The sequence below is a fragment of the Meleagris gallopavo genome, chromosome 1, assembly GCF_000146605.3.
Source record: "Meleagris gallopavo isolate NT-WF06-2002-E0010 breed Aviagen turkey brand Nicholas breeding stock chromosome 1, Turkey_5.1, whole genome shotgun sequence".
NCBI lineage: Eukaryota > Metazoa > Chordata > Aves > Galliformes > Phasianidae > Meleagris > Meleagris gallopavo.
This window is the reverse complement of record NC_015011.2, coordinates 160,604,805-160,622,515: the sequence shown is the minus strand read 5'-3', so window position 1 is coordinate 160,622,515 and position 17,711 is coordinate 160,604,805. Positions and strand designations below refer to the sequence as shown.

Sequence of the window (17,711 nt, the reverse complement as noted above, 5' to 3'; positions counted from 1 at the left end):
CGGCGCCGGAGCACCGCAGCCAGGAGGAGGAGGAGAGAGTGGAGGAGGAGGAGACTTCCAGGTGGGCCTGGAGCCGCGGGCAGTGCCCTCGGAGCGGCTTCGGGTTGGAAGAGCTTACGGTACACGTAACGCTTTCACAGTGTTAGTTTGTCTCCATATCAGTGGGAAAGTTGGTCCTTATTTAGGAACAAATGAGTTTACGTACATGCATATGGCGTACATAAAATTCTGGTCAGGGAGGTAATTAAGACAAAAGCTCACCCCAAGGTATTATCATAAGATTAATGATGTGTGAACTAAACTTCAATTAGCAAAGCTACATGTTTTCCATAACATGCCCTCCAGAGAAGACCTGTTAACCCTGCTGTGCAATACTGGAAAAGACTTCTAAGCCCATCCAGTCCAACCACCACCCCGTCCCACCATGTCCACTCACGTCCCTCAGTGCCACGTCCACACGGCTCTTGAACACCCCACGAATGGTGACTGCACCACCTCCCTGCGCAAAGCTATGCAATTCCCTCTCAGTTTTGTGATACAGAAAATTTGCACATTCAGAATTTTTTGACTGAGGTGATTTTATTAATAACTATTAATAACAACAGATCAGATTACAAATAGCGGCAAGACTGACTTTCAGTACTGTAGAAAAAGCTCGGGTTTTCAGTCACTGTGTATCAATACCGTTTCCAGTTCTGACACCCAGTCTGGGTCATCTTCCTCAAAGTCCCTAAAAATAGATTTCAAAATGTTATTTTGCAAAGCAAAAGAGTACAACTTCATAAAATCTTTATCTGCTTCATATATATATATATTTTTTTTCTAAAATTACACTCAGTAGGAGAAAATCTGTTAAAAACATCAACACCAAAGACTTATTTCCTGCACTTCTGTGATTAAGGAACCGGTAGGGACTCCCTTTTGAATTTACCCAAATAAGTTTTATCAGCTGCAAAGACAAATGCACACACCACGACACTGTATGTGTGTTGATATGAAGGGCTTGCTGCTGGACTGCAGCAGTACATCCCCGCCTGAGTAGGTCATCTCCAAGTGCCACCAAAATAAACAATGACAAATGCTAAGATTTTGACATTCCAAGAACACCCCACCCCAAATACACACACGTGTAAAATATAATATTTTTCTTCAGAATGTGTTGACATAATTTGCTTTTCCAAAACAGGAACATAAACAGAAGTTTAGAAGTTTCTACAAATGTGTCTCAATAAGTAGGTGCAAAAGTGACTCCACTGCACTATGTATGAAGGAATGTGAAGAATAATACACCACTGCAGCAAACACACTACTAGCAAGTGGTATTGCTGTTGATCATCTGATTTCAAGGTCAGAGTACAAAGATGTCTCATGCAAGAAAAGGTTTGCACACTACTGCAGATCTAATTTCATCTCCTCCTTTTTTTTTACGAAGTCATTAGCAAAAATAACCTGCTAACAATGAGCAACTTCTTGAATTTCAACATCATGAACTATAAATATAGCAAAGAAAGCATTTAAGATATCAAATGCTACTAAATTCTAATATCAGTGTAAGAGAAGAATGAATTTAAGTGATAAGAAAAATACTGTTGTATTTTTTTTTTAGAGGAATATATATATATTTTAATTGCTTTAAGGAAACAAACAAAACCAAACAAAACCACAAGGATGTCATTTGGACATACGTATCGTCTTCATCAGATCTAGGCTCAAGTCTCTCCAAATCTGTGGCAATATCTTCATGTTCCCCATCTAGTTCATCAGATGCTTCAGTTTCATCAGAAAGTGGACCTCTTAATATATTTACAGAAGCTTTGAAAGTATAAACCAAAATCACAAATTTTAGAATTATTAAAAATGTTTTCTAGTTTGTCTCTGGATCTTTGCAGATTCCAGTATAAGCTCTTACCTATTTTAAGTACACAGATAAACCAGTAACTTAAGGTTGGATATCACAAAAAGGCTCTGCCCCAGAGGGCAGTGTGCATGGAATAGGCTGTGCAGTAGGCACAGCCCTGAGCTGCCAGGAGTTCAAGGAGCATCTGGACAACACTCTCAGATGCGTGGTCTGATTTTTGGGTGCTCTTGAGTGGAGCCAGAAGTTGGACTAAGTGATCCTTGTCAGACTAAGTGGGTCCCTTCCAACTCGGGATGTTTTATGATTCTTTAACTGGAGACAGAGTATTTACACCTCCAGCTATGAGTATCTACAGCCTACAGTTACCTTCCACCATCCTACCATCCCCTCTTCAAAACAGAGCAGTATGACTCAGTGAAAGTGGACTCCCTGATGAGGCTACATCCTAATTACTCCATCCCAACAACTCAGATATTATGCCACTTGGCAAGGTGAAGACTGCTAGACTCTTCAAGTGAAAGTCTTTCATAGATGCAGTGGGGAGGTACAATGACTCAGGAATTCTCAGTTGCATTTTTTTTTTCAAGTTCACATTTAATTTGGTAAACTTTTATTGCTTAAACAAAATCTATGTTGTTCATGTCTGTTGTGACATGTGCATTAGTGCTCAATCTCTATACACAGGGCCTATCAATAAACATAGGAATTTACCTGGTTTATAAATTGTGTATGTTTTAAATGCTAAGCTGACATCTGCAGTACTGAGAATGTTCATCAGGGTCCGAGGAGTTTCTTTAGCCCACTGCTTACGTGGCTTCTTTTCTCTGTAGTTTGTAACAGAACCATCTAGGTATAAAATCATTATTAAATACTATTACTCAGATGAAAATGCATTAGCAACATGAATCGCAAAGATCATAGTTAAGAGAAAAAGAAAGGTAGAAAACTTGTAGTGCAAGCACCACACTGACCTCTCACAGCATACGCTGGGTAATGACATAAAGAGAGAAGAAAATGAGAATAGGTACATTTCAACAACTGAGTTCTGCAGATGATGGATTTTGTACAATATCTTCAGTGCCACTCACTTCACGGCATGTTAAGAGGAGGGTTGGTAGCATAATTTCTTGGCAATAATTTTCATTTTGGGGGTGCTAATGTTAACTGTGGTTTTCATTACTCTTCAAAATGCTCCCATTACACAAGACCAGTAAGAAATCATCAGTCTCAAATGTGTCTTTTCTCTTCAGCATGGTGGACTTCCTGAGTGCTTGTTAATAGGGTGTTTTTAAAAGATTTTCACATCACTTTAAATATTTGCTGTGAAGTTTAGGTTTTTAACATCTGTGAAGAAGCACTGATATTATTTGAATTAAAATTGTGTAAAACCACATTCAATTAAATCTTACTTTTATTCTCTTCATATGTAAAACTAGAAGAAAGCAACGGAGCATTTTCCAGGACATCCACTACAGTACTGAATGTCCTCTTCTCCCATTGTTTCCTATGGAGATGTGTCAAATCAGTAATTCCTGAGAGGACTTCCGAAGTTTCTGCTGTAATTACAACAACAAAAGATGATCACCAGCAGATATCTCACTGTTTGCTGTCCGTTCAAACTAGCACTAAGCACTCAGTATTTCATATTTGATGCTATGAGCACAATTCTTAACTTAGAAACAGGATGTAGAATAAACCCTATCAAGTCCATTTACTCCATGCCAAATGTTTTCAAACAATTCTTTCTTACTTTGGCCAAGACTTTTTTAAAAACTTCAGATGAGCAGTAAGAATCAATACAATTAGGAAGCAACAACCAGCAGCATGGATTTATATAGATGCAGACTTGTATGTTCCACCTGTTGAAATGTCTGGATCAACGACATTTAAAATCATTAGTTAGAAGGAAATTCATAAGCCTTAAAACTTACCCTCTTCATCATTTTTCCTTTGTTCTCTTGTGCATTCATTCAAATCTTTAGTAGTGTTTTCACTTTTCAACCATGTGCAACTTTCATCTTTGCTTTGCTTTAAGAGAATAAGGACCGTGTTAATAATTATTTTTGTTGTCCAGAGAAACAAAGCAGTAATATTAACATGGTGTTAAATGTTATAGTTTTACCACAAAATGGCTGGCCTAAGGATCAGAAAACTAAATTGCAGACACCATGAAACCAGTGGCAACAGCAATTGCATTGGATCTATTATTACACTACAATTCACATTGCATGTTCTTTTCTTGACAATCTCCTTTTGAGGCTAAGTATGAATGTAGTTACTTGATGCAATTTGTGGGTGTTTGATTTTTTTTTTTTTCACATTTGAAAACAGTAACAATATAAAGAAAATATGAGTCCTATTGCCTGAGAAAACAAGTTGGAACCAAATATTAAGCTTCTCGGATTGACAAGTCTATTAAGAGAAAAAAAGAGCCCTACTGGCAACACATTTTGAAAAATATACTCAATATAGCTGGGACAGCCTGTACTATAATCTACTCAGAAGTGCTTTCTTGATCACTTGTTCCTTAATACTCCTCACCTAAAATCTCACATTGGTGCAAAAACCTAGTGAGAAAGATGTCTCCACTGGATTGTTTCTACAGGAGACTGTTCAAAATGTGTCCCCAAAGCAAAGAAAATACGTAATTTTATGCAGTATCTTAGATCTCAGAAAAGTGAGGGGTTTTTTTCTTTGTGGGTTTTTTTTTGTTTGTTTGTTTTTTGTTTTTTTTTTTTACATAACTATAATGAAATCCACTTTGGAACTGAACTAAATGTGGAAAACATCAAAATCTTAGAAAGGTCTGAAACTGCAATTGAACTCTGCAGTTTGAGTGCAGGTGTTACCTGGCATAGAAGACTGGTCTACAGTTTTAGCATACTAAGAGTTTCCAGAATGATATTTTTCTCTAATACAGAACATTCTGAACTGCCAAAATGTAAATAGCAGATTTATAGTTGAACACCTACCTTACTTTCTTTCTTATTTGAGCCTCCACCAGCTGCAACACTACCTGATACATTAAGGGACAGATTCAAGAGTTAATGCCTTTGGCAAACATCTGTGGTAAAGTGGTATTCAAGAAGTATGACATCAGTACCACTGAACCAGCTGAGGAAAATTGCTTCACACTCCTGTCTGTGTATCTCATTCTCAGTGCTGAGTCCCTCTACATTAAGTCCCTCTGAACCTTTCTGCAATAAAATACAACTGCTTCGGCTGCAGTTGTATATAAATTTGAGTGTCATTAAATGCATTCAGTGTAGTTAAATTAGATAAAATCCAAAATCTTCTCTAAGCCAAATAACAAAAACAGCTTGCTTCATTGTGTTCTGGGAAAGAAAGCCCAGTCACATTTAAAATAGATACAACAGCAAAAAGTTTTGCTCATTTTAAAATTAACAAGCTTAATCCTAGCACAAGTCTAAGACTCAAAATCTTTTATTGCAGCACTGCACTGTATTTCTGACAGAGGGAAGGTAATGATGTATAGCACTCAGCTATGCCCAATTACAAGTCTTCTAACATGAAGCTTCATGATGGAATGTAATATACACTGTTCAAGTACTTTCCATACAAGTTCAGGAATATTAAACTTTGAAAGAATTAAAAAAATTCAAGCATATAATATTTAAATTTGACAGCTGTATTTAAGATCTTACAATTCCCAGTCACTTTATTATTCCTATATCAAGAAAAACATCACTGTCTCACCTTTTGATCTTATTGCAGTGCCTTTGCATTTCCTGGTTTCCTTTAGATCTTGCTTGAATTCTTCTGTTACCTGGAAGTGTATGTACAAATGTTAGTACTGTAAGATTTTAATTTCCCTCAAGCTACTGTATCTGGCATTTGTTAAAAATAGCCTTACTATACAAAACTATTGTTACAGATAACAATGCCTTATTTTAGCAGCATGATGTCAATACTCAACTTTTCTTCTTAAAACCCTTCAGAAAAGTTCTTTTTCTGAGATGTCTACGAATATATTTATAGCTTTTAATGTAGGATCTACACAAGACTACATTTCATACTGTTACATACTACCAAATTACAAAAGAAATTTATTTAGTGTCTGACACGTAGATATTATTGTTCAAATCCAGAGACAAAGACTATACTGTACCTCAGAAGGGAAGCAATTTTTGATAAGTTTGGCTAAGCAGCCTCTTGCAAGAATAGTAGTCGCTGACGGACGATTCTTTGGATTTCTCTTAAACATCTGTTTTATTAAGTAATGGAGTTCATAGGAATAGTGAGCTGGCAGTGGACTGTAGGATCCTTTGCATATCTTAAGGATTAGATGTTTCCAGCTATTGGCTTGAAACTGCATTAAAAATAAATGAACATCAGAGCACGCAGTGTGTAAAGTATTAAATTAATTGGTCACTGAAGAGCAACTTTAATATTTATTATATAATAATAGTGGCATGCATCTATGTAGACTCTCTACAGTCATACTGATTTGGCTCCTGATTGGGGAATTTCAGGCTGTAATTCAGGTGTGCAATTATAACTTTGAGTACACCAGTAACTATTTTACATTTTACAGAGCTATTAAATGGGCATTTATTTATGCTAACAATTAAGTAGATATAATTTCCTGAGAATTAAAACATCTCAGATATGTAAAATTTCATTGCTGCTAAAAAGGGAAGGCTGCTCTGCTCCTTCTTAAGCACTGCCTGAAGAGCTGTGACACTGCCAAAGTCATGACAAAGACATACTTAGGGTAACACACTTCAGTGCCTCATCGCCCAGTGACGTGCAATATAAATTTCCACACTAATTGCAGCTGTAAGGAAACTTCACAGAATCAGAGAATCATAGAATGGCCCGGGTTGGAAGGGTCCTCAAGGATCATGAATCTCCAACTCCCCTGCCACAGGCAGGGCCACCAACCTCCCCATTTAATACTAGACCAGATCTTTTGCTGTTACAAAGGATTTCAAGCTATAGCAATAGCTTGATGAAATGAAACTGCTGCTTATAAAACAACGTACGACAAAATATCCTTACATCTCATTTTCCTGCAGAAAAAAGTTACCTTGATAAGGCTTTTAGTCGTAGCCACGTGTCCATATAAAGAAGGCAGAGGAAGTTAACACATAGGGAGCATAGCATCAAACACATGAAATCCAGTGTACTAGAAATGACAGAGATACAGAACCATACATCCAGCTTCCCTCTGTCCCAGTAGGAGAACACTACTTGGACAGCAACTTGATTTAACAATCAGTCACTGATGTGAGGTTCCAAACTGCTTATTTCTTTTATTTTGCTGTAGTTGCATATGATATAGACACGCTAGAAAAGATTTTGAGTGTCCTTGCCTCCATCTTCTGTGATCAGCTAGATCCTATAAAACGCAGTGCTTGTGCCAACATCTCAACAGATATCTTGATTCAGTGTGGGACTCACTGGGCTTCTTATTAAGTCCCAAATCACCTCACTGATAGGAAGGAAAACCAAGCAAGAAAGAAAAAAAGAATTGTTTTCAAGCAATTTAGAAGACTGGACATATCACAGAAGGGTTCAGTAGACCACAAGCTGCTGAAACATAGAAGAAAAGTAATGGAGGAGAAGTGGGAAGGGTGGAGCAGTACTGCCCTGTCTCAGAAAGAGCAGCAGCAAACACTTCAGTCAAAAATGTAATTCTCTATGAATCCATCAAAGTTTAGCTAACTACTGATTAAGTTTTAAGGATTTTTAAAACTGTTCTAATATCAATATAGCCATACTTACTGGATGTCTAAGAGTGCACAGCTCATACAGGATGCATCCCAGAGACCATATGTCACTGTAGGCAAAGAGAAAGGTAAGAGAAATTGAGACAGAAATTACAGTTTAATAAGTAAAATAGTTCAGTAAAAGTGAAATTCACTTTGTGTATGTAACTGAATGGAATAAACTAAAATAAATGTACGTAACTATAAAAGTCAACATGATAATGTACTTGGCATCTCCAGTGGAAATGATCTTGCTTATTTTAACCCCCCCTTAAAGTAAATAAGAATAATGTCATACAACTGTACTCAGCTTTTTATTCCCAGAATGTCTTCTAAGCAATTTGCTTCAACAATATTTATATCCTTCTGCATTGCAAAGCCTTTGTGCTCCACAGCCCTAAGCAAAATGGCAGCTACACAACCCTAATTCTGAGAATTGGAATTCTAGTCCCTGACAATGAACATTCTCCTACTGGGAAAACATCACAATTTCTTCACAGAAAGCAAGTAATGACACCTGCAAAAGATGCAACTTGACACTATCCTTGCAAGAGAAGCAGAAAAATCTTAAGCACTATAAAGCTCTTCTCTCTGCTGTGAAAATGAGTCACTTTGCAAATCAGATTGAGGTATAACTAGGGTTGCAGAACAGAACTAGGAGGGGGGATATAAAATAGCTCAGTAGTATCGAGTCTGTGAGGAAGCTGTGAACACCATTCTATCAGGTTGCTCACAGAACTCCTTGCATAAGGACTGGAATAATGGGTTCAATAAATCTAAGAGTCATCAGTTCTGTAGCCATTATCCCTACATTAAGACAGGCAAGAAGAGCTTAAAAAATAAAACAACCAAGAGAAAGAAACATACGTGTATGCATATGTGCACAGAAATACATGTATGTGTGTGTCTATGTACTCTTACAAATGCACACAGAGGTCTGGACAGCAGTTTTTGAACTCCTAAGATTGAAGATACTATGCTTTCAATTACCTAAATATAGAGGAATTTAGGCCTTTGCAGCTAAGGCCCCCTACCCCAGAAATTACCCCTTTCTCAATTCAATACTTGCCAGAAACCAAACAAGTTTCCAGCACAAAGTCAGCTAACTTTAAATAAAAAGTCAGTCATTATCTGTGACCACTGAAAACATGAATACCTTTTGTTGTTGTATGGCATGCTTTCCCATATTTCAGGAGGTACATAGTAAGGAGTTCCCACGTAGGTGCAGGCATATGACATCGGGCTATTGAAATGACAAAGAAAACCCACATGAAATGTAATTCTTCAGGACATTTTGTACTATTTATGTATTGCAAAATAAGACAACTCCACTGAAATCAGTGGAAATATCCACGTACTGTGCAAGAAGTCGTGCAGATCCAAAATCTCCCAATTTTACTTTTCCATTTTGAGTGAGAAAGACGTTCTGCATTTCAAGAGAACAACAAATTCACACACTTAAATAATTTTTAGGAAATGCAGTTTGTACCTACAAAAAAGACAATGATGATCACTTCTGACATTTTGTATTTCTTTTTACTCGCTTAAGCTAATGCTTCTAGGACAAAAAGTTAAGAAGTATATTTTGTTTAAAGGCAAACAGAATAGCAATATAGGCCCAAATTCTCAGCATCAGTAGCAGAGAAAGAATCAGACATCAGAAATACCTTCATCTCAGTGCTGTACTCAAAGCACTAAGGGCACGCTTCTGAGTTTCTACCTTTTTGCTAGGAAATAGAAAGAAAAAATGAGAGGCAAAATAATTACAAACTGTTTACTCCATACACCTTTTTTCATGCCTCTATTATTGTTCTAAATTATCTGCAGTTTGCCACAAGCACTCGGTGCTATTACCAGTGTGGCTATAAAGGGCACAATTATATTAAGACGACGTGTAAGACCACAAGGTTCCATACAAGTGAAAAACAGCATGTAGCAGTAGCAGGAAATTATAACAGAGAGTTGAACATCTGCATGCAGAAGGGTGTGTAAGTAGAAAAAAAAATTTGCTCTGGTCACCTTAGATTTGATATCCCTGTGCAATACACGCTTATCGTGAATGTGCTTCACACCCAGGCACATCTGCACAAACCAGCAAAGGATCTGAAAAAAGTAACGAAGAGTAATAATGGTTCAATACCGTAGTTAAGGATTCCTTCACTAACAGATTTTTAAAAAAGCACAGAAGAAAGTATGTTTCCAACACCTGAGAGTTGTAAGTAACTCTAAAACAATGACCCCAAGTTTCCACAAAAGGCTGAATGCTTTAAAATAAAAGTATATATTTTAACAAGGCAGAAAGAATGCTGTGCCTAGAAAAACAAATAACACATAACAATCATGAAACCAGGGAGGCAATACAGGTCATTTTGTATGTGTGCTAATTATGATTTCAGAGCAAATAAGCTGATTAAAAATACCTACACTGAGATAATATAATGTTTCTAAAATGAATTGTATTATTTTAAATGTACAAAGTAAAGGCCTTAGAGACGTTTGGACAATCTAAGGATGATATTAGTTGAGGATTCTGGCATTTTCATTTTAATGAAGATGATGCTTATAAGTGGCAGGATGTGGCTTTTAAATCACAACATAACTCTGAGCTTCCTCCTAAATAATTTCATAGCTTCAATGACAAAAGGAGTTCATGCATCACTTTTGCTTCAAACGCTCAACCGATGCATAGTATTTTATTTAGTCTCTTAGCTAATTTCAATTATCTCAGCACAGTACTTTATTTGCTTTTCATTTGCAGTACCTCTTACTTGACATGATTTTGTATTAAGTTCTTACTTAATTGCATACATTTATGCATTCAAATCTGTGTTTTGCACGCTGTTCACACATTTCTCAGATACAGACAGCAATTTATTTCTTATTCCTTTTACAGTTCAGTACTTGTTCTGCTGGATATTATGAAAGAAGCAGTGCTTCTATTCCCTTGATGGGTTGATTGGAATAGATGACCTTAGTGATCTTTTCCAACCTTAATGATTCTGTTATCATCTTATTTCATTTTAAGTAGTTTAAGGTGTTAGCATATCTATTACATTTTTTTACGTGACATAAAGTACTTCTTAATGTACTTCAGTTTACGTGAAGAAGAACTCCAAGGTCCTTGTTTCAAATATATGTATTTTCTTACCGTGTCTTCAGAGAACAACTTTCCTCTTTGGTGTTTAATCTTCTGCATTAGATCTCCATCATCACAATACTCCATCACTATATATAGGTGTCCATCAGCTAGATTTCAGGTAATTTGCGAATAATTAGTAATTTAATGAACAGAATACATAGATTACTGTTACTATAAAGTTCCAACTACATGCTAAAAATGTGATCTTCACGCCATAGGAGTATGCAACTTTAAATAAAACTTTGCAATTAATCTTAAAACTTTACTGGGTTCAGTTTTGAGCCCCTCGCTACAAGAAAGATAATGAGGCTCTGGAACGGGTTCAGAGACAAGCAACAGAGCTGCTGAGGGGTCTGGAGCACAAGTGATGGCAAGCAGCTGAGGGAGCTGGGGTTGTTGAGTCTGGAGAAGAGCAGGCTCAGGGGAGACCTTATTGCACTCCGTAACTCCCTGAAAGGAGGATGTGGCTAAGTAGATGTAATTAGATGTAATGGCCTCAATTTGCAACAGGGGAGGTTCAGGGTAAGATTTCTTCTCTGAAGGAGTAGTGATGCACTGGAACAGGCTGCCCAGGGAGATGGTAGAGTCATCGTCTCTGGAGGTGTTTAAGAAACATTAAGATGTTGTACTGAGAGACATAGTTTAGTGGGAAATATTGGTGATAAGCAGACGGTTGGACTGGATGATCTTGGAGATCTTTCCCAACCTTTGTTATTCTATGATTCTAAATACAGATATTTTACATTTTTATATTTACCTTCAAATGATTCTTTATAGGCAACAACATTTGGATGTTTCATTTTAGCCAAAAGAATAGCTTCCTTCCTAGAGTTCTGTGCATCAGATGAAGACTGAAAAAGTACATTTATATAAAGGTCACTCTAAAATATTTTCATATATACACTTGACACATATTTACACATGGCACATCTTTAATTTACTTTATTCTGTTATTTTAATAAGTCCTTTAGAAACTTGAAAACTATCTTCTTCAGTGTAAGGTTTACTACTAATTGTAGACTTCTTCCTGGATATATTGAGGGTTCAGTTAATGATTTTCTATTTTAACAGCATAGAACTATGCAACAACAAATCAGCACATACTGACTTTGGAAGAGCTGACAGCTGTACTGCACAAACTCAGTATAAAACCAAGTGCCCAAGTACAAACTTAGCTTCAGCCTCAAGGAAGCCAGAGCCTCCCATTTTGTGATTTTTTTTTGTTAGCTACACGCAGCACAGGTAACCTGAATAACTGAATTTCAGCAATAATATAAGGCTCAATTCCCCATTAGATGTTGCAGATGAAATCTAGATTCTTGCAAATAGGAATCCAGTCAACCACATTAGAGGAAGTTTTTGACCATGAGGGCAATGATGCCCTGGCACAGCTGCCCAGAAAAGCTGTGGGTGCCCCATCCCTGGAGGCACTCAAGGCCGGGTTGGATGGGACTCTGGAGGAGATGCACGTGTATCACTTACCACAGGAAGCCTAATTTCCTTCATGGCGTACTTCTGGTCGCTGACTTTGTGTTGAACTAGGAGAGCTCTCCCGAAGGACCCCTCTCCCAATACTTTCAGTACTTCGTATTCTTCCATTCTTTACCGACTGCCGATAGCCGAGGCCCCAGGCTGCTTCCCGCGGCAGCAGGGCTCCCGCTACGCCTCGGGCAGTGCGGCAGGTAGGGGGATGCTGCGGAACGGCCCCTCGAGACTTGGTTCTCGGCCCCCGAACGCGTAGCACCCCGCTTCGAGAAGGAAGGCGGCACCCGCCCGGTCTTTGAGGCGGTGCCGCGCGGGAAGGCGGGGCACAGCCATGGCGGCCGCTGCCGGGTGGGGGGTGGCAGAGCGCAGCCCTACAGCAAAGGCTGGTTAACAATGAGCTGCGCTGAGCATCCTGCTCCGTGTTGCACAAAAGCCAAGGCCTAAGCCATGTAATACAAGTAACTATGTGTTTAGTGCACTAAATGTACTGAAAACTAATGGTAATAAGACTAACACTGGAAACAAAAGATGTCAGATATTAACAAAAGCAGAGTTAAAGCCACTTCAAGAGCATACACATTAGAATAAAATAAAATAATGCCCAGAAACTCAGTCCCATGAGCTGCAATTAGTTTCCAACCCCAAGCCTGTAAATAAGACACAAATACAAGTCAGCTGATTTGTTTAATAAGTCTACCATATTACAAACTAACGGAAACCGACATAAAAGGTAGGTTAGTGAGATTATTCATGGTCAGCTAACTGAAGGGATTGTACTCAGTTTTGTTGAAATACCCCTTAAAAAACAGATATTGCAGTTTAAAACTAGTTGTATACCACACTAGCTAGTTTCTGTAGTAGATATTTCCCTATTGAAATTCCTAAGTTACTTTTTTACTTTTGATGCTTAAGCAAAGAATTAGAATATACAATTCTGAAGAACTTACAGGAATTGTAACAGGAAACAGTAAATATTAAAAATATAATCACTGAACTGTTACATGAAGTGCGTTAAGCCTAATCTTTAAGTATATAGTATTAATCAGATTTAACATGAAGACACTGATATTGTTAAGTACCAAACAGTCCCATTACATTTACCACAAGAGTTTGAAAACACAGGAAGATACAAGCTTAAAAAAAAGCATACTAAAATCAGAATTCATCCTAGGCTATCCACACAAGGTTTAGATAACTCCTCTCCTAAGGCTGCTAAAAAACAACAAGCTTTCTTAAAAATTTGATTTCTTCCCTCCTTCCCCCCCCATGTAGTGTTAATGCTACTTTTTACTTTTCTACTTCAGCGCTTGTTTCTTCCAGTTTGTCATTCTGTTTATGGATAAGTACAGTTGCTTTTGATTCCAATTCCTGCAGCTGTTCAGATGAAGAGACAAGAGAATCTTTAGGAGTATCTGAAAACTTGAACATCTTCTCCCGAATTCGTAGAGAGTACCGCAAAGGGGTTATAATCTTCAGGTCTTTAGCATCAGAATCGTTTCCTTCATAGTGCATCTTCACACTTGGAAAAAGAAACAAATTACTTCACACAGGAACAGATAAGCTACTTCTCTAGTACCTAGCAGAAGCAGAACTATCATTACTCCCGTTCAACTCTATCTTCCCATAGCTGAAGAAAACAGTGAACAGATTTCCCCATCCATACAGTTAAAGTTGGATATCCATCTTCTTTTTCAGGAAAGATATTTTAACCTTGTAAAACTCCTGAAAAGTTTCTAAAGGAAGAATCCTCTATCACTCCTTTCATCAGGAAGAGGTTATCTCTTCACTGTTAGGGACAGCAGACAACTGCCAGGAGCCTGCCTCAGCACATTGCAGAGCTGAGCACAACTTTCCCTGGTCTGTTGTCACAGAAGAAACGTTGTGGCAAAAGAAAAAAAAGAAAAAAAAACAACACTTCTCTGCTTCATCCCAGGATTACCACCCAGAATTTTTGTATCAAAATGCAATTACAGGACAGTCGCATCTTGCTTATACTCTCTGTATTTTTTTGACATACAAACACATTCATGTTTTCCACACAGAGGGTGGTGACACACTGGAACAGGCCCAAGGAGGTTGTGGATGCCCCATCCCTGGAGGCATTCAAGGCCAAGCTGGATGTGACTCTAGGCAACCTGGTCTGGTGGTTGGCGACCCTGCACATAGCAGGGGGTTGAAACTGGATGATTACTGTGGTCCTTTTCAAGCCAGGCCATTCTATGATTCTATGAAAAGGTAAACAATTGGAAATACCTGATTTTCCTTGACCTAGCTCACTATAGAACTGGTACAGCTATAGGGGCTCTGAACCTAGAGTTCTCTCTCTGCCACAAAGACGTTCTAGTATAGCGAGGCATTTCAAAACAAGTAGTTATTATTAAGAAGTTATTTTAAAAAGACTTTTTGAAAAAAGAAAAACAATCCTAAAAGCCTTGAGTAATTTTAATTGTATGTTCTCAGATGCAATGCTTCCCTCTTTCAGAACAGGGCGAACATTACTTTTGGTCCAGACACTGCTTCTTTTCAATAGTTACCTTAAGTAACCTTACCTTTCCAAATAGGAGTTGGTAGATGGATTACAACTCATTAAAGAATCTGTGTCATTATCCTTCTCAGGAGAGTTAACAGTTTGAGCTGTATCTTTTACCCTATCTTCACTCTGCTCTTTTCTTTCGCATTTTTTCTTTTTTGTACGTTCTTTATTTTTGTGCTTTTTTTTCTTTTTTGGCAAGATCTCTTCTTCTGGTTTAAAGACTAGGTCTAGTTCTTCTTTTTTGACCACTTCATTGCCAGCCTCTTCCTTCTTGTCATCGTTCTCTGCTTTCTGATCTTCAATATTAAGATCCTTGAAGGTCTCGTGAACCTGCTCAACAGATGAATTGAGTTCCTTGCTGATTTCCAGTACCTCATTTAAATGAGTTTCTATCACAACTCCCCCTAAAAATGAAAAATGAAAGAAAGTATAGCTGTGATTAGTTAGTTACGGAGAAGTTGATGTTTTTAGGGATCTCTGAAATCTTAGTTTTGCACAAGAAAGAAAGCTCCAAAACTGAGTCTGGGCCACAACAATTTAAGTTACCAGTCATTTTAATCACTTTAAGAAAACTCGGGCTAAGTACATCCTGAGAAGCCATTCCCTTCCTTCCCAAGTGCAGCAACTCTGAATAGAGTATTTCAGACAGTTTGAGATCAAATACTTATTGGGCTATTATATAGCTACTTTGCTTCAAAAATTGGAGTATTTCCATCCAACACTATGCATCTGCTATTGAAACAGCTTACATGTTAAAGAGGCAACTGACTTAGTAAATGAAAAGAATTGTTAGACATTTGATTCTCAGGCTAAAAAAGCTGGACAACATCAACTTGAGAGAGTTTTAAGTAGTTTTAACATGAAAGCATCTCCAGTGATTTATTACTGAAGTATTAGTTTAGACAAGGTTGTTTTCAAATTATGTACCAATCAAATTTCCATGAAATAATTTAATAGAGGCACAAATATTTTTAAGCAATTTGTCCTGCTTGTCAAGCCAGACATTGAACTAATGTGAAATACTCAAACTTACCATCCTCAGACTTAACCAAGTTTTCAGTGTTTCTGATAGCATCTATCAGCATGCGCCGTAGTTCATCTCTAGGCTAGAAAAAAAGGTTTCAAATTTTGTTTTAGAAAAACAATTCCAAAATCATACTAAATAAGATGAATCCAAATATAAGTTACAGGGAAAGTAGTACATAACATCCAGTGTTCATGTACTTAATCATTTGATGCTTTTCAGACAAAGCCAGAAGATAAATGAATCCTGTACTTTCTGTATTTAGTGCACTACAGCTGTATTTGATGATCTAAGACCTTGCTGATATTAAAGCAAAGGAATTAAGTCCATCAGTACTGTAAAATTGAGTTCTGTTTGGATTTCTACTGATACTAGAAGCTTTAATCCTTTATTTCTTCTCTGCAGAACATATATGGTGCTAGGAGTCTAAACCTTATTTCTTGAAAGCAGAAAGGTATCTACAGCAATTACAGAGCAAGTCAAATCCAAGTTCTTGCGCTCAGACAAGTCAGATGATCCCTTCTGTCATACAAATATTAAAATCAGAAGTAGCTGCTTTTTTTTTTTTTTTTTTTTTTTTTTTTTTTTAAATACCTACTACCCCCTATTTCCGATTGGTCCTTTTTACTACGTTACCTTCCAAAAATTTTTCCAAAGGTCCAAAGGTTTCACCTTAAATACACACCCCACTTCCATGCTTTCTAGTCTCAAATTTCAAGACAAGTTGCTCACCATTGCTCCTGCCAAAACAGCTTCCTCATAGCCAGCCACAAGTTTTTCAGGAGGGCCCATCTGTTCAAGGCGCAACCAGCAGATCCAATATTTTGCAAGCTTTTTAGCCCCAGGGATACTCTCTGTCAGTTCTTCCAACATGGCACGTGCTTTGTTACCTTGACATCCCTGAAGTTGAAGCAAAAAAAAAAGTTTTAAGTGCAGTGAACATCCTGCAGCACCATATTTCAGCTAGTTTTGACCCAAAAACCAAGAGTTTGTTGTTGTTGTTTTGAAAAGTGCCCCTGAAAGTTGAAGACAGCAAAAATTTACAAGACTGAATTATGAACATGAGCTGAAGAATTCTCATTCACCTATTCTTCCCAATGAAAACCTGTTATGCTATTCCTCTTACATACAGAACTGCATGGCCCATAGATACAGATGTGGAATTACTTTATAAAGACTTCCAGAAATCCAGGCAAGTTTCTGCAAATGCAAATGTGTTTTAGATTAGTTACTTCACAGCTCTTCTACTTCATGAAGTTACCATTATCATCTAATTATATTGTGTAGTTCTGCAAGTTAGTAAGTTGAGCAACAACTAATTTCTTCAGCTGTCAGCAAAATCCTATGATATTGCTTAACTTGAGGAGCAATTAATCCCTTGCATCTGATTCATAGGTTCAATACATCCGCAATACTGCCATGCTGTAGGTCTCTATGAGCAGAATTCGTAGGCAAGAGACTGAGTACCTGCTCAGCTAATTGCAGACATTCTGTAAGAGTCTTGTTGACTTTTTCGCTATTTAATTCATAATCTAAGAAACCACCAGTAGAAGAGAGTTCTTCATTCTTAGGCTGTGATCCCAGAAGCACAGATGTAGGTGGCCTCTTCATCACTTTTCCTCTAGATGCCCTCCATTCAGCCAGGCGAACTCTATATGGAAGAACATTATTAGCTGTAGTTATTCAGATTTCACGATTTATTTTACAGTCAACTGACATTAATTGCAGTAAATCACACAAAGACATACTTTGTGAAGAGTATCCTCATAGTCCTCTCCTTCTGAGCTTAAGAGGAATACAGTTGCCAATTAGATCTGTACAAAAATTTCAGAACCACGTGCATCACTCCACCAACTTTATGTATCTACCAGGTCAGAATTCTTTGATCTCTCCCTTTCCAACAGCAGGAAGTATCTTAGGATCAAGACCTTTATTTTTTT

At 37.6% G+C, this 17,711-nt stretch overlaps 2 protein-coding genes across 2 annotated transcripts in view; both read right to left on the bottom strand.

The window, feature by feature from the left end:
* Positions 1–551: 551 nt before the first annotated feature.
* LOC100541088 (serine/threonine-protein kinase Nek3) lies at positions 552–12,557 on the bottom strand. The gene is made up of 15 exons (XM_010728767.3): positions 12,212–12,557; positions 11,487–11,580; positions 10,739–10,836; positions 9,610–9,693; positions 8,949–9,016; positions 8,747–8,833; positions 7,607–7,661; positions 5,988–6,188; positions 5,576–5,645; positions 4,831–4,874; positions 3,790–3,886; positions 3,268–3,414; positions 2,570–2,704; positions 1,686–1,812; positions 552–730 (listed from the first exon to the last, which is right to left on the bottom strand). Exons 1-15 carry the CDS (start codon positions 12,326–12,328, stop codon positions 664–666), a joined length of 1,491 nt encoding a protein of 496 aa, XP_010727069.2. The 5' UTR covers positions 12,329–12,557; the 3' UTR covers positions 552–663.
* Positions 12,558–12,879: 322 nt separating this feature from the next.
* CKAP2 (cytoskeleton associated protein 2) overlaps positions 12,880–17,711 on the bottom strand; it is an 11,185-nt gene continuing 6,353 nt past the window's right edge. The window contains exons 5-9 of the mRNA XM_003203305.4: positions 17,239–17,422; positions 16,504–16,671; positions 15,781–15,853; positions 14,764–15,151; positions 12,880–13,733 (exon numbers count right to left, since the gene is read on the bottom strand). Coding sequence (XP_003203353.2) covers positions 13,502–13,733; positions 14,764–15,151; positions 15,781–15,853; positions 16,504–16,671; positions 17,239–17,422 — 1,045 coding nt within the window. The 3' untranslated portion in view covers positions 12,880–13,501. The remainder of the gene's footprint in view (positions 13,734–14,763; positions 15,152–15,780; positions 15,854–16,503; positions 16,672–17,238; positions 17,423–17,711) is intronic.